This window comes from Paralichthys olivaceus, chromosome 7 (genome assembly GCF_024713975.1).
Source record: "Paralichthys olivaceus isolate ysfri-2021 chromosome 7, ASM2471397v2, whole genome shotgun sequence".
In the NCBI taxonomy this organism is placed as follows: Eukaryota; Metazoa; Chordata; class Actinopteri; order Pleuronectiformes; family Paralichthyidae; genus Paralichthys; species Paralichthys olivaceus.
The window spans coordinates 5,296,543-5,314,247 of record NC_091099.1 but is presented as its reverse complement, the minus strand read 5'-3'; the positions used below and the strand labels follow the sequence as shown (position 1 = coordinate 5,314,247).

At 45.3% G+C, this 17,705-nt stretch overlaps 1 protein-coding gene across 3 annotated transcripts in view; it reads right to left on the bottom strand.

The window, feature by feature from the left end:
• Positions 1–17,705, bottom strand: part of mob2a (MOB kinase activator 2a) — a 58,403-nt gene that overhangs the window by 21,447 nt on the left and 19,251 nt on the right. The window contains exon 1 of one of the 3 annotated variants that reach the window (XM_020102107.2): positions 12,877–13,378. The exons of 1 other annotated variant lie outside the window; for it this stretch is intronic. In XM_020102107.2, coding sequence (XP_019957666.1) covers positions 12,877–12,914 — 38 coding nt within the window. In that variant the 5' untranslated portion in view covers positions 12,915–13,378. Of the gene's footprint in view, positions 1–9,735; positions 10,136–12,876; positions 13,379–17,705 lie in introns of those variants that run through there. One more of the 3 variants, XM_020102108.2, reaches the window with a different exon arrangement.

Genomic DNA, 17,705 nt, shown 5'->3' with positions numbered 1-17,705 from the left:
AACTGCAGCGTTCGCACTTATAGCTCTCAGAATAGAAAGAAGCTGCACTTGCACAGTAAAGGTGGGGGAGGAACTAATAAACCCCACAAAAGGAAAAGAATTTGTCTTTTTCTTGGAAGACTGTGATAACCTTGGCACTAAGGCAAGGACACACACAAATACACAGGCTTACTCATACACAACCTGTTGATCTCCCAACTGCAGATAACATTCAGAACATTTCTGAACCAAACCAAAATATTACCTAGATTACAGCTCTAGTGGAACAACATTGCGTAGCGTAGTTTGGCTCTCGTTCTTCTGGACATGCGAGAGAGGAGCATTCCTTGTTTTTTTATTGTTTTGTTTTTTTTACACACTGGGGTAGGAAGTAGGTGTGAATCCAACACTGCCACCTGCTGGCAGAGAAAATGAAGGTGTGCACAGCTTTCACATCAGGTCGGTGAAGTCCCTGCATAAATGAAACCTTGAGGAGGAATGATATTACTGGGGAAAACGTACTTTCTCACTTTACTTACAAAGTTATGGACGAAATGGGACTCTTGTACATTTACAGCCACATTTTATGGACTTTCAGAATAATATTCCTTTTGCTTCCAGGTTTTTCTGCTTGATTGTCTTTTTATTCTTTTCTATCTCTGTCTGGAAAAAGGTTGCCTGGTCTCTGAGCCAAATTAATGGTTTTAACTCAGATGTTCAAACACAGCAATGACAGCATTGAAAACATAATGCTCCTTTTATAACAGCATAAAACAGTACATCTTGATAGACAATACATTTTTCTGATGACTGTTATTCAGTTAAAGGGTTGACGAGTCCCCTAACGTGTTTTGTAATCGGAGATAACGCCAATGAAGAAAAAAAATAAAAAACACTTTTCATAACTGGAGGGTAGCAATGTGACTCTGGAGAGAAGGCCAGCTACAATTACAGCATTTCTTTTGTAAAGTCATCTAAGTAACTAGAAATCTGAGAGTGGGCAACATTATGACATACGTCCACACCCTTAGAAGGAGACATCTGAGTGCAGCCATTGTCTGAAACTTATATACACATATGTACAACTAGATGGAGTTTTCCATCCTACTTCTCCTTTTCAGGTTTTATAAGAAGGGTGTGGATGCTGTGTGTGTGTGTGTGTGTGTGTGTGTGTGTGTGTGTGTGTGTGTGTGTGTGTGTGTGTGTGTGTGTGTGTGTGTGTGTGTGTGTGTGTGTGTGTGTGAGACTTGAAAGCGAGCTAGGACTGTGCCAACACCGTAAAATATAACAGGTTTCTTTCCAGTTCTACTACTGGGTAATACAAAGAACAGAAACAAGTGTGAAAAATAAAAAACACAAGAAGCAACAGTGCGGTAGGTTTTTGTAAAACCTCTGAACGAGGGAATGGGAGGTTTTGAGGGAAGAAAGGGGGTGTTTGTGACGTAAAGATGAGGTGCAAGGAGAAAAGGGGGGAGAGCTGTGGTCAAACATATGCTACTGTTTGCTCTGGAGCACAAGAGGCAGTCTGTGTGTTTGTGCATGTGAGTATATAAGGTGGAGGTGGCTGGACAGAGGGGAAAGAGCATCATGGAATATAGGTAAAGACGAGGTGGCGGGAAAAAGGATTGGGTTTGTGCCCCGTGTTTACACAGGATGCATATATATGGGGCAGAGCATGATGGGATAGGCCGTGGGGCTTCACTGTGAACAGAGATCTCTTTTCATGGTTGGAATAAAAATAAGTAAATAGAATAAAACAGGACAGCAGCGGCAGCATGGACTCTCTGGTCTGCATGATGGAAAGAAGAAGCCCTCAGTTAAAGCAGCAGAGTCAAACTCGGACTGTACGTGAGCTCCGACTGTTGAGCCGCAAAGTCTACTGGCTCTCAGGGAGGTGGAACTGAAAGCTCAAAGCGATGGTTAAGTCTTAAAAGCAAATGGTGCAGAGATAAATAAAGGGTGTGGGGTTCACATGCAGAGTCTCTTTCTGCTCCGAGGCTGTACATGCCGGCTCCAGCTCATTAACTCCAAACTGAGGGCATTTAGTCACAGATTTTCTACTGAGGGGAATGTGGCTGCAAATAATCTATATCGCATTCCCACAACAGACAAGCACGCAGACTTAAATGTACAGAATGCTCCTTTAACATGAAAATATATGCTCGAGTAATTGGTGTTGACGGCCTGACAAACCACTCCGCGGCGCGACATCGAGGAATGAGCGACTGATCAGTGTCGAGCAGCCGCTTCAAATCTGCTCAAGCGGAGCGTGAATTAAAAAAGAGGCAACCATGTGAGAAATGTGTAAAATATGTACGACATTAAGACGGTATGCATGGAATCACGTCAGCAGAAATGATCATGAGGTAAAACCCAGCTGATAAGATCTACATGCTGGAGTCAAATCCCATTAACACACACACAAACACACCCGTCTGTTTCTAGGTATATTGCATAACTTGTGCTGAGAGTCCGCATTCCCTCGGCTCGTGAGATGCGAAAAATAACAAACAGACGTGAGAGATGAAAGTAGAGGTTTAAGGGGGGGGGGCCCCTTTCCCAGAGGAACATGTCTCCATTTCCTGCATCAGCACAGCTCCACCAGACTGTCTGGCATGTGAGCGAACAGCAACACTGGAGTTTTTGATTTGTTATTTCGGTGCGACTGATGTCCCGCTTGCTCTTTAACCCCGAGAACATGGACTTAACTGACAAGGTCTAAACTCGCTGGGCTCAAAGATCTTAGGCCGCTATGTTCTCGCTGGAGATTTGCAAGAGAAATCCAGTAAATGTAGCTATTTTTCATATTACATCCGTTAAAAGGTGTCTTTTGGAAGGTTCATTTAACTTGTGTTCATCTGAATCATTCATTTTGAAATTAGTTTTCCTTTATTTCAATATTTAGGTAAAGCTTTGGTCAGTTTTTTTAATTACTGAAAAGAATTGGTTGTAAAACAAAAAACAACAAATGTGAACTTTTGCTGCAGGACAATGTATTCAACTTCTATTTTCCTTCCTCCTTGTTAAATTTCCCTTTTATCCTCAGCTCCATTGATGACATGAGCTTCAGAGAAAACAGTGACGTTCTGTTTCTTCTGCTGTCCTCCACAGATGCGACTGAGAACATGAACATTATGCATCAGCTCGAGTTTGTTTTGTACAGTAGCTGTTATCTCGGGAGAGAAATGCCAGAGTCGTCACAGCAGGAGCAGCGGCAGAAGGTCTCTGAGAATCTGGCTGGTTTTCAAACAGCCAACTCACATCTGCTGCGCCGCTTATCAAAACAGCCGCACGGTCAGACACAGCGAACAAGGACATTTTAAAAAGTTAGGCCAGAGCGTCCCCCTCCCACATCACACACACACACACACAAACTGGCACACAAACAACCACTAAGTGCTGCATTTTAAAAACACAAAAGTGCTTTTACACATTCAGTCCAAGTACACAGTTCACAAGGTGCTCCAGTGAAAACATAGTGTCGTCCAAGAAACGGGATTTACAGAGATCTAACCAGTGCATCTGTCTCTTTTATTTTCCAAACAGAAAAAAAGAAAAAAGAAAAACTAAATTCACCCTCCATTGAGTAGATGACATATCCCCACCAAGTGAGAGCAGAGGAAACTCTGGTCCATTGTGAGTTTGATTAACAATAGGAGTGGATGAAGGCATAGGAAGTGGTAACACCCAGGATTGGGCAAAGAGGTGATGAGAGGCATGTGACTGAGGGAGGCCGACAGATTAACAAAAAGCAAGTCGCTGGAAAATGTGAGCAAATGAGAGCTCCCAGTAGGAAGATCTAGTGAGTGCACCTCGACGTGCTTTTTAACTTCTAATCGGCTTAGAGGGGTGTGTAGGGGTGTGTGTGTGTGTGTGTGTGTGTGTGTGTGTGTGTGTGTGTGTGTGTGTGACAGAGAGGCAAGAAGCAACAGCTCTCCTGCCCTGGGAGGAAGTCGGATCTCTCCCAGGAAGATACTTGGAAAAGAGGCAGACATGATCTAATCACCTGCACATCCTCCCGTAACAACAACAGCCGCTCAAGAACAAGATGGAGTGATGGTTAGCCCACGGCGAGTCCCACAACAGAGAACTCATATTTTAGACAGAAGACATGTTACACTCAAATACAAGTCTTCTGGTAATTAGCTATGACAGCAGATCATGTAGGGTTGTCAGTAGATATCAGTCTCTAGGGCCTAATAAGGAGGAAAAGCATGCAGTGTGTAAGCCTACATGTTTGGTACAGGGGGAAAGCTGTGCGGTGTTGTTAGGCAAGACATAATAATATCATCATGTGTTTCTGTGTTATGGCCACAAACAAAGGAGAGGAAGAGGCGGACTGGGGAGGGGGAAGCTTGGAGACAAAGAGAAAAGGCAGCAAATGTTATGGAAATTCCTGGAAAAAACCACAGCGTGTTTTGCTTCTTGGGGTAATTGCTGGGATGACAGGGAACCCACAGCGAAGCCCTGCCCTTTGTCAGCGACTGGCATGGAGGAAATATTAGAGCCTGTCTGTGTCAGTCCACTGAGAGAAAAACAAAAACACTTAACGCAGGGGAAACAACTACTATTATTATTGACATTTTCCCCTGTTTTGTAACATCCTCACGGACACATGTGCTGCTGAACAAAAAGCATGCCTGCTGTCTACAGACGGTGCGTCAATGAGTGAGGGAAGTGGGCGGAGGCAGCTGCTGTCAGAGTCAGAAAATAAAAGAGAGATGGATATAAAGGAGACACAAAAGGGGTCAAATCAATAGATGTCCTTGGAGCAGCGAGAGCGTGGACCTGCGCACTTCCTCCACTGCTGCTGTCGCACAGCGTCACACTTTCCTCCACCCTCCGCACATAACATCCTATAGGTAAAGGATGAGCTGCGGTGAGGACACTATAACCTGATCCTTTTATGAGCAGATGAGATCAACGGCTGTTCACACATGCGTGTGTCAGTGAGTGTCTCCTCGCCGGGGGATTCAGGTGTAAACAAGTCTCTGATTGGTTGCGTGTAGAGGAGTAACTGGAAGAAGAGCTTATGCAGTCAGTGACATCATGGCTCCTGTAGGGGGAAGGGAGGGTTGCTAATGCAGTGTGCACATCTGTCTGCAACTGCAAAATAATTTAAAACAAAACAATACTGCTGCTAAAGTTCCAGGCTGGCAGAAGGCAGAAAAATGTCCGTGATACTAGAGGGCATTTAAGGTTAGTTCTGGTTTGGCCGTCAGCCTCTGAGCTCCGGCAGTTAGCGTAATAAATGTTACCGACGTCACCTCAGAACTTACTGGAGTCAGCACTCTGCAGCATCCCCACTCACTCCGCTGCAGCCTCTCCTCCACAGCTACTCTCTGATTAGATATAGGGAGCTCAGTGAGTGCCACTCTTAACATGATGCATGTGAAGTAAGGTCATTTAAAAGTACAAAATGTGTACTTAAAGAAATTTTAATTTTGGAGGCTATTTTAAACTTTCCTCATCGGTTCTTTCCTCATCTTCTTCTCCGCGATGCATGTCAGATGGTAGATCATTGAAACAAATGAGGGGGCACAGCTGCCAAAGGCACTGCAGCACAGAGGCAATTACACAGCTATGCAGGCAAGTGTGTGTGTGTGTGTGTGTGTGTGTGTGTGTGTGTGTGTGTGTGTGTGTGTGTGTGTGTGTGTTAGCTGGAGACAGAGAGCAAATAAGGAAGTCGAACCTACCACTACCTTCTCTGTTGAATTAGACTGCACCAGACCCTCCCTCTCTCACTCTCGCCTTGGACAAACTCGATAAACAGGAAGTGAGGCGCCCAAGCACTTCCTGTCTCCCTCCCAAATGGGCGTCTTGTTCCCACAGGCAGCACAGAGAAGCCATGAGCTTCAGCAACAACTGCTATAACCAATTTGCCACCTTCACGAAGCCTCCAGGCCCGTTTGTTTTTGGTACTGAATTCTGTCTAACTCTTTTCCTGCCACCTGACCACCCTTCAAACTGAGCCAAACACAATGAAGCCATTATCTACTTGCCAATTGGGCCACCAAGCAGCTGTAATGAGTTTTTCCATGCCTGTCAGGCACCTGCTGTTACACACAGACAACATTTACTGTGCTACACTGCACAGAATATTTGTCTGATCAACTCAGATTAAGTTATTTCCAGCATAAATAGTGTTAAAGGGCGAGCCCTGGGTTCGTTTTTACACTTCAAGATCACAGATTTAAGTTATTTTAGGTGGGGGGGGGGGTTTCCTTTTAATAAGGCGTGTGCATGACTGTGCACACGCAAGTGCTGACCGTGTAGATCTAAATGCGGAGGTGAGGTTAGTGCAAGGCCATCTTTTTCTCCTTCTCCTGAGCCAGCAGGACTCAAACACAAACACACACACACACACACACAGTCCTGCGTGTGAGGTCTGTCCTCTGCATTGACTGGAGGGCAGGTGAAAGTTGAGAAGGACAGTCAGTCAAGTCAAGTCTGAGAGACTTGTTACCTCCCTCCCATTGTTTGTCAGCAGGACAACACCACTACGGGACAGATTACCTGGTAAGACTTTCGGAAGACCCAATACATTTTGGTACAAATCTGGAGATCTTAGATTAAAATAGGCAAATTCCAGGGACTATCTATGAGTGTGTGAAATTTGGAGCAGCTTAATTTAATTTTAAGGGACCTTGGGACTGGACGTATCCTCTCTATTGAGTGGTGCATTTTGGACGTCATGCCCCATTTGTTTAGGTGGAGTTCTGTAGGAGCAGTGGAAGGATCAATAATGAACAAATATCGATACCTTCCACAAGCTCTTTACTAGAAACACACTTTCAACAGACCATCACACTTTATTTAAAATGTGAAAGTCGGGATGCTGTTTAGTTAGACGTCTGGGTTTTTTTTTTTTTTTCCAACCAGAATGACAAAGCAGCTCTGTTGTACAGTGCATAGCCGCAGGAAATAATCCCATCCAACTCCTCCAAGCAGAACTTTCAATATACAATGATTTCATAAGATTTCTATGCACTAATTGTAACTTAATCCCATTTTTCCTTAAACGAAACTTTCCGCTAAGACTGATTCAATTCAGCCCCATCTGAGTGACAGGCGGCAGCCACGCAAGGAGGGAGTCTGGTGGGCTGAGGAGGGGGAAGGAGCGTGGTGGGGTTTGTTGGTGGAGAACGGCGCCCTTGTTGAGCTGCACGTCTCAGCTCTGTGGAAGCAGCCAGGCCTGCCAAAGATAGCGTAATGAAAGACACATGGCAAACAGTATGGCTGCGCTGCTGATACACCCACACTTCGATGATACAATCAAAGCTATTGTTCCACCAGCATACAGTATAAAAGTTACCACATGATCCACTGGAAGCAAACATACACATGTGCTTTTGTCATGTGACGGAGACTCCGTGTCTGTGTGTGTCTGCTTTCCTGCAGCACATCAGCAACGATGATCCATCACAGAAGCAGACGAACAGTTAACCTCATAACAAAGATGAGAATTGGATTTTCTGTTTCATTCATGCTGCAATTGCATATGATGAAATAAGGACCACAACTTAAACCTCCGATGTTACTGTGTGTGTGTGGGGGGTGGCAAAGAAAGGACACAAAATTGACTAAAGCTGAATGAGAACTTGACCCAGGATTCAACTCAAACACAACAGTCCTCAGGCCCCTACCACGGTTAGAAGAGGCCCTGGAAACTGATCCTGTGTGTGTGTGTGTGTGTGTGTGTGTGTGTGTGTGTGTGTGTGTGTGTGTGATGAGTGAGAGATGGAGAGAACGCATTCACGTGTCGATGTACTTATGGCACATAGCGATTACAAAGGACAAAATTAGATGACGCGTCTCTACTTTGACTTTTGTTGTTTATCGAGTGTAAAATGGATCAAAACAGTTCTGACAAAAAATAATAACTACTTCCTGCTCCCTTGGTTACAGATTAGTGCTGAGAGCTTCTACAAGATTTTCATAATCACTAAAAATGTACTATATTCAGACCACTGAACCTTAAATCCCAACCAGACTGGTGTCAACACGTGAGATTAAAACAAAGTGTGACAACACCAATAATATTATGCCCACGTCTCTTCTCAAGGTCAAAAGTGGGGTCACGAACTTTGAATCACACTCAGGTACGATTGAGAATCGAAGATTCAGTGAATTGGTTGATTCTCAGATATACCTGGCTTTAGTTCTCCTGAAGTTCACCTGAGCATAAAACATGAGGTCTTTGCTCCAGACTGTTAGAAGACTCAAGGTCGATTTTTTACTTTACGTCATACGATGAATGACTGTCCAATGTCCCACTCCACACATTGAACGTGGAGTTGACTCTGTTCAGGAATAAGCTGGCAGGCAGTTTCTGCTCCACACAATGCTACTGTTGAAAGCCGAAACACCGGGGCCCACGGGTTAGGTGGACTAGCTGGGGCTGAGGTCAACGAGGACCTGTTCGGATGGGTGTGCCACCAAAAACACACATCAATCAAGCCATATAACATCATCGCTGAGCCACCTGATTGGCTGATGGCTACGCAGAGGGAGAAGAAAATGCTAAAAATAGACGTGACGGCCCATTTTGGCTTAATGAGCCCATGAGACATCACTTCGCTGCGTAGGTCCCACCCCTGCCTTGATCATGAACGCAAGTACTTCTGGCACAAGCCCTGCCTTCATAAGGCTCCTGTGTGTTTAACCAGCAGTATATAACGTGTGGAGCCTCACAAATACATGACACACACGGCAGGCTGTTATTCATACTAAGAGCAGCAGTGAAGTCCAAACAAAGTTCTGAATCACTGTGAGGCCTAATCTAATCCAGCTGTGCTGTGCGAGTCTGTGTTAAAGCTACAATTTTACCCTCACCATCAAAATGCTCCTTTGAGAAATAGGAAGTTATATTTAGACTTTATACAGCAGTTAAGACGGGCTCTGGCTCGCTAACCCCACAACCACAAGAGAGGGGGACCAGAGCCTTCCTGCTCCGACTGCCAGAGCAAGAGCCTTCCCTAAATCAACTTCACCTTTCTCTCCAGCACAATAACCACATGCATGAGGGCCAGCAAGTCGTCAGGTCTTATAACTAGCTACTCTCCAAAACAGCTATTGTACCGCATCCATCTGAATGGAACTAAACTGACAAGTGAATTCAGAAAAAAGTGCAAAGTCTATAAAGTGCAATGCTCTGCAAATAACAGAGCCACACAAAAGGAAAAACACACACCCTTGACCTCTTGTGAGGGAACTGTGTGTCCGAACAAACAGTGCTGCATAGCCAAAGAGGCACACAGGAGGATGAGAGCAGAGGCTGCAGGGCAAGCCTGACTGATCATCAGCCTTCTGGCTACACACCATTTCATTCCAACTAGTCTTGACCTGCCATCCCAGCAAACCCTGGAACATCCAACTCGTCACCATCGCTCAGCCACAGGAGACTGGCTATGTGCCAATGCTGTCCCTGTGTCCTCAGCTCCCTCCCTGCCTCCCACCTCCTCTTCCCCTCCCACAAGTCAAGACACCCTGTGCGTTTGACTACAGCAGAATCTCTGCCCTGCTACAGCAGCACTGTCCTCAAATGTCAACTCAAAACCGCAGCAATACAACAGAGACGTGAATGGGCAGGACAGGGAGAGGGGAGGAGGGAGGGAGCAGATGTAGAAGTTAGGGAAAGTCTGAAAATACACAGAAGTGCTGAATAGCCAAGTACGATGATGACAACAACAGTAAAGAGGAAGGGAGGACGGGTCATGAGAGGAAATAAAGAGTAACGGTGACTCGGTTAACTACCTATAGAAGAAGCAGTCGCAGCACACCAGAACCCCCATCCAGTCGTCGGTGAAGCAGAGCTGGGCTGACGAGGTTCCGAACCACAGCACCCTCTTCCTCCCTTTCACCTCCCCGTCTCTGCTCAGCTATGGGTGCACCAGGACGGCAGCTCCCAGCTCCAGCATAGCACCTTGCGTAATAATACGGCTGCTCAAACGGCCTTCGACTGTAACGCAGGTCGTGCAGGACGGACGGATGCACACACATGAAGGCCTTTTGACGATTCAGCCAAACAAACTACCACTTTCAAAACAACTTTTTAAAAAAAGAATTCGCTATGCCAGACTCCCTTCTCTGAGCATGTTTCTCTTTCTCGCTCTTGCTTCCAACTACTGCAACTGCCTGCCTCACTTTCACACTCTTGTCCTCCCTCTCTCTCTCTCTCTCTCTCTCTGTCTCCCTCCCTCCCCTCTGTCTCTCCCTCTCTCTCTCTCCCTCTCACTTTTGCTAGCTGGCTCCCACTTGAAAGGCGGGAAGATTAGCTTGGCAAACAGAGTCCCATAAACAAACTGCTGACTGCCGGGCAGCACAGGGTGGACTGCAGGGGAGTTAGAGGGAGAGAGAGATAGTCGGAGAGATGGCAAGATGTAGAGAGAGAGAGAGAGATAGGAATCAATCCCTGGGAGGCAGCAATCTCAGCCATCTGTATATATCCTAAACATGGTCTAAACATCCCATCCCATACCCGTCGCACTGAGACACCAAACACGCTCTCTGTTTGCTAAATCCCCCAAATTCCCATCACACTTCTGTGGAAAGTTAATGATTGCAGCAGTTTGACAGACTCTTCATGCTTTACCACCGTCAGTGATATGTGACCAAACCATAACAGCAGAGAGTTATCTGTCAACTCTTATGTCAACACTGAGGCGGGACCAAATTGTGAATATGCAGGGGGACGTATGTATGCCCTTCAATGACGGGGACTCTTCATTCACACAAATGATGCAAAGGTACGGGACAGGAGGGGCTAGCGCGGAGACAAGCCCCCAGGAAGCAAGCCAATCACTGCAGAGCACTGTGGCGATGGTGTGGGGCAGATAACACGAAGGACACAAAGTGAAATATGGGCCTCGTTATATCTCTCTCTCCCCTGCATCACTCAATACAAGCAATCACTTTCTCTTGCCCTTTGCCTCGTTACAGATCAAAACACAGAGACACAAACACACACACACACACACTTAGGAGGACTGCAGTAGTCAGGGGAAAGAGTGTGTGCGAGATTACGTAGGTAAAGTCTGCAGGACTCGACAGACACGGACACAGGATTAACGGACCGGGGAAAAGGCAGCTACTGACTACCGACGCTCAACGTCCAGCAGGCCGACAGTCTGCAGTTCAGAGAGAACAAAACACTGCAGTCAGCCAAGAAAGACAAGAGACAACAGAGGCAGTCACCTTCAGAGGACGGCAGTTACGTAACAACAGCATGGGGGACGCTTCTGCTCGTTCGGTCGCCAACTCATCAAAATGAGCCCCGAACACTGTCGTGGGTTCAAAAATAACAAGAGTGAGTTGATATTTTCACCTATAACACTGCTGCTCTGAACTTCCTACGACAAAACTCCATTCCCTCTTTGCTTTGTCTTTTCTTTTTGAAAATAAAGAGATGACAAAGGAGCACTGCAGCAGCGCCGGCGAAGCAGTTTCACATCCAATGACGTCATCCCTCCTTCTTCAGCGCCACCACCACCTCCTCCTGCAGCTCCCTGGAGGCCCGTCACCAGCAGCTGCAGCTAACCTATCCTCCGCTTTCACTGTTTAATTACCTCATCCTGCTTACCTGCACACACACACACACACACACACACACACACACACACACACACACACACACACACACACACACACACACACACACACACACACACACACAGGTGGATGCGTTCAACTGAGTAGAGGGGATATTAACACAAACACATGCTTCCTGAATTAAATTTAAAAAAAGTGGAGAATGGATAGGTGGCGATATGTTTCTCACTCTTTCAGCTGTGTGGTGAGGTGGCCGTTTGGTGCTCATTAGCTCCCTTTGTGTTTTCAGTTCAGTTTCAGAGTCAGGATGTGGGTTTTGTGTGTGTCAGGTACAGCGAAACGCCATGTGCCCCATAACAAGGCAAATGGGAAAAGGAGCGGTAGAGAGAAAATGGAAGAAACAAAACTGGCTCTAAATCATTTGTCACTTTCAACAATATGAGCTGTGTGTGTGTGTGTGTACTTCCTCAGACTTTAAGGTCTTATCATGAAATCCAGACAAACAATAAAAGCAAGACATCCGGTGAAACAGGCACACAGGATGAATATGAGAAAGCTGCGAAACACTATTGGTGGAAGACATTTTTTTCCTACAAACTTGTGACTTGGAGATTGCGCAACCAGGAGAGAGAGAGAGAGAAAGAGGGAAAGAGACAGAGAGAGATGGAACCACTGGGCAGGGGAAAGACCCAACTCGTGACCGGGTTTAGAAACGCCTGGTTATGAATAGGGGCCGTTGCAATCATGTCAAGCGAAAAAAGTGGGTTAGGGGGAGAGAGGCAGACGCACTTCATGCACATACAAAGTTGCTAGGTGATGGGACTCAATGATGGGGTATTTCAGTGGAGGGGGGGGGGGGGAGCGAGAGAGATCGTTTTTTCTTAATGGGAGCGGGAGGACAAAAGAGAAAAAGCCCACCCCTCCACCCTCCTCAAAGCAAGACAGACAGGTTTCTCCTCATGGAGCTGAACAGACTGAAATCCACGTGGGTGAAATCAGGGCGCAGAGGAAATGACATTACAACGATCAGTGTCTGAAAACACACGGGCGCCATCAAAACTGAGAAATACATATGGCAATGTGAGTATATGCAAAGATTAGATGAATAACTGTTGCAATAAAAAAAAGTAACTTTAGCAATATTGAGGGTCATTGTGGGAAATTAAAAGAAATGCAAAAACGTGCAATAGAGTGAGCTCCACGAGGAAAACACCAGAGAAAGTGAGTTATGAGCTGATATTAAAACATGCTGTCCCCCTCCCTCCTCTTCTTCCTCTTCCTCCTCCTCCATTAGGACAACACATTAAGAACTTCTGCTTCATCACATCACACCAGCCTCTTTCTTACCTATTCAACGTGTAGGATCCGTTCCGTTTAAACCTCATCCTGGACGAAAGGAAGCGGATAAAGAAATCCAGAATTGACGAGCTTTCTTTTTCTTGTCGCACCTCGAAAGAGCCGAACCCCACCGAGAGAGAGAGAGTGAGTGAGTGTGTGTGTGTGTGTGTGAGAGAGAGAGGGAGAGAGTGTGTGTCTGTGTGCAGAACAAACAAACGTGGAACAATAAGGAGTTGCTCCTTGCAGTCCTCTCTCACTCTTCCTACACCCTCTTCCTCTCTGTCTCTCGCTTCCTCCTCCTCCCGTGTAGTTTCCGTGGGGCAGGGTTAACGAGTCTTCACACACACACACACAGACACAGACACACACACACACACACACACTGCAGCCGTTTCTATCGATTAAACCCAAAACACACCTCGTATCGGTGCACGTGCGGGTGCGTGTAAGCGCAATGGTTAAAGTTAAAATCTGTAGAAACGATCATGGAGTCTGGTTGAGGCTGCAGGCTCCGCTTTGTTTTCCACAGACTCGCTGACGCAAACCGGCGCTTCTCTCTCTCTCTCTCCCCCCCCCCCCCCCCCCCCGGTCTTCCCTTAAAAAGAAAACACACCCAGATGAAACTTGAACCTTTTGCTTTTCAAACTCGTCTTCATTGGCATCTCCTCTTGATTATAAACCCGAGAAATGCGCCACGTTTAAAACACAGAAAAGGAAACGTGCGAGTGCGCGGTCCCTTTATGGAAATGGTTATCGATGCGAGCCGGCACATCCACGGTCCTGTGGAGACTCTCGTGTTTCAGCTTTTTCCTATCGGAGCAGCTATATACACACACATACACATACACACATATCTATTCGTCCATAGGCTGAACACAAACCAGACTCCAGCAGCAGAACTCGGCTCCTGTCAACGCCTGAAGGGTGAGACAGATTTAAGGCTAAGAATAGGGCTGAGGATCCATTAATGCCATTTAAATCCAAGTGTTCCCTGTATGTGTGTCTTTCTGATGGACACACGCATACCCACATTAGATTTCATTACACAGGAAGCTGGCAAACATGCAACTGCAGGAGCAGAAGCAAGGCTTTTATTTTAATCAATTATCAGCATGCCTCCCAGGATTTGTAGCTTAATAAAGAGAAAATGTATTATCTTTTGTGACAACTACTCTATAATGATGTGTATTTGTGTCTTTCTGGTGGACACACACACACACACACACGCTTTATATTCCATTACACAGGAAGCGGAAAACATGCTGCAACTGCACAGGCACATTTAAAGCTTTTATATTGATCAAATATCTGCATGCATCCCTGAATTTGCAGCTTAATAAAGAGAAAAACAATTCTACTTCATTCCAACTACCTTAGAATGATGATAAAACTGAGTATTTGTGTCTTTCTGGTGAACACACTCATATTCACTTTATATTTCATTACACAAAACAAGCTGTAACTGCAGGAGCAGATTCAAAGCTTTTAGATTGATGCATCCCTGGATCTGCAGCTTAATAAAGAGAAAAACTAGATTAGCACTCAGTAGAGCGCATATATCTGCCAAGGCCCATCAGTCCCGTTAAATTCAATCATGCTGCACCAAATTGCACACACACTCGTAGATATCTGGCCCTCCAATGTGCCGGATTTTTTCCATTAAGATCCATAAATTATTCCCTGGGAAACGCCCTTTCTCTCTATGTTTAGAATGAATCCACACCCAAATTAAATGCCTCCCAACCACATCCTTTAACCGTGTTTTGTAGAAATCCGTCCAGCAATTTTTGTGCAATCTTGCTTAGACTCAAACCAATGAACAAAAAAAACAGACAAAGCTATATGAAGAAAACACCGGGGTTCATCTGTTTATCTGCTCCGTGCATTATCTATTCTATGCAAATTTTTCAGCATCCGACAACATCCGACAACCACTGTGAGGGGAAGTTCCAGGAATGTTAGAATGAAGAGCAATGACATCACTCACGGTGACTTTGAGCAGACTCAGAGGTGACACAGGAATGACTTAACAATGACAACATGGGATCTTTATCGTCGCACCAGCAGCCGCCTCCCTCCAGCAGGCCTCAAGTGTGTATTCATGCCCTTAGGCAAGGAAGGACTGTCCCTAATGGTTGTGTGTGTGTGTGTGTGTGTGTGTGTGTGTGTGTGTGTGTGTGTGTGTGTGTGTGTGTGCTGCAAAGCTGTTGTTTTGTCAACTTTGGATTTAAAGAAACATGTTCTTAAAGTTGGAGACTAAATAAGACGGATGGAGAGAGAGAGGGGATATTTTGAGAGGAGATGTGCTCCTCTCACTGCCAATTAAGGAAGCTCTCGGAGGGGGAAAATGAGCCACAAGGGTCCCATATTTGAATCCACTATATTAGACATGTTTACATGGACTCTAATACTCTGATATAACCCGATAGAGACAAATAACTTCCTCTGAATAAGCAAAAATCAATTTCATTTGCATGATGTAGACACGTAAAAGCTATGTCTTAATCACATCATTACATCCTGTTGAGTTTTCGCAACATTCTGCAACATTGACGTGATTCAGTTACTAAGTGTTTGACCCTGGGTTCCTGTGTAAACAAGTAGTAGGATGTAATGTTGAGTCATGTGAACAGAAATATGAATGATAGATTGTTTCAGCAACTCAGGTAAACATTATAATCCAAAGAATAATGTCAGCTCATCAGGTCCAGCTCATCTTAGAGCAAACATCCAGTTCAGAGAACGCCAAGCATCAAGCCCCCCCCCCCCCCCAAACATCTTTAAGAGTAAAATTAAATGTCTCATTAACTCAGGTGTTGAGGGACTAAAGCAAGGACAGGCACAAAATGATGAATCCAGGAAAGTCATAATTTTAAGAGCATTCAGGATTAGTCAGCATCACATGAGTGCTGTGTGGTGTGGTGGCTGTGTGAGCGTGTGCACGATTCCCTCGCTCCCGCAAAAGGCACTCAGGGTCGGTCTCGACGGCTCTGAGCTCGTTTATTACAATGAGAGCAGCCTGGCAACAGAAGTGCTGATCAATTGCACAGCTACCGCCACCGCTGCTTCTGAAGCTTAGTCAGTCACTGCAGCGTTACAACAACCACACATACGAGGAGGAAGAAAAAATGGGAGGAGGAGGGTAGAAAGAAGATGAGGAGACAAGGATTAGGAAGCTTAGTAAAAAAAAAAAAAAAAAAAAAAGAGAGAGGGGAGGATGGTGGAAAGAAAAGAAGGAGACCACTGCAGGCCACAGAGGCATAATTAGCCCGAGCTTTATTGACGAACTTAAAAAACAGCCCACCCCCATTCTCAGTCTCAATCCATTCCTCCTTCCTGCACTCATTCATCGCCTACACCTTCACCGCCCCTGATTTTATTGCTCCCTTTGCAGCCCCTTCATTAAGCTAATTTGTGCTTCTTTCGCAATCCTTATTTCTATTCAAGTCTCTTTTTTCCACTCACACACCCATTTCCCTCGCATCATGAACGCCCCCTTTTGACCATTTCCACATTCCTCTTCTTGGTGCATGTTGTGTAAGAAGGACGTGAACTTAAAGTGTGTTTCAGTGCATACTAATGGAGTCAGTGTGTGATGCCTTGAGAAGAAAGCTGCAGATTTTCACTGAAGGTGTTGATATTAAAATAAAAAATGGCAAAACTATAAAAATTTCTCTGCTTCGTTCCCAGTGACGCTTCTAGAACACAGTCGCTGCTGGCTGCTGCTGTGGAATCGCCCTGGCCCCTGCACTCCTACACAGGCTTTCCAGGAATACATTGCACAGAGTCAAATACAGGATCACAGTGCACACACACACACCACTGTGGCTCCAGCAACTTGAGTACATGTATGAGAGGAGATGCCAACTAGAAAGACTGTGTCACTACATGTGCCAAGTTCCACACACACACACACACACACACACACACACACACACACACACACACACACACACACACACACTTACAACAACAACAAAATGAACCTTATGAAACTGCTCACATGTGTATTATGCAACTTAATTCACAAGGATTTTGCTGCAAAGACCCAAGCACACACAGTTTTTCTTCTCTCACACACAAGTGAATACACCATGAATATTTTTCAGCTCACACACAAACAAACCTACACACACTAAACACAGTCAGGAGTGTATGTGAGCTGGGGCCCAGCCAAATAGTGCAGTATGAAAGGGCCTACATATACAGGCAGGCAGGGCGACGCCAGGAGCCGGTCAGTCTGTCACATACAGTCTGGTTTATAGTGAGAGGACACTACTGTAACTCACCTTTTACAGTCTGTCCATTCCTAAAGGCTCCTGCTACCCGTCTCTATGTCCGACTATCAGCACAAAGCTGGGGGCCATTTGGGCTGGACGATGGGGACAAAGATTTTATCAAGATATATTGGACTTTTGCGAGATTGATATTGATTTATATGACAATTATTGAAATTGTTTTATTGCCTTGCCCTACTTCCATAACCTGCGTGTAGGTAATCATGATGCAAGTGCAAGATTATTGGAGCAAAATTACAAGTGATTTCCTCACGTTTCACCTGAACATCCCGCAAAAGCCAAATGTTGAAAACTCCTGGACTTGTGCACTCAATCCGTGTTATCTTTCTAATTTTGGATGGCTTGGGTTTCAGTTTAAATTTCACCTGATGGGAGGAAATGAAAAGCGACCTTACCCGTGCGATGATTGCTGGTCAGGCATTTACTGAACTTGAAGGTCGGACACAAAAATGAAAAACCATTTTACTTGGAAAAGAAATTCATTCTTTTCATCCTCTTGAACTTCTTCGATTGTAAATCTTGTATCTGAAAGTTTGGGGC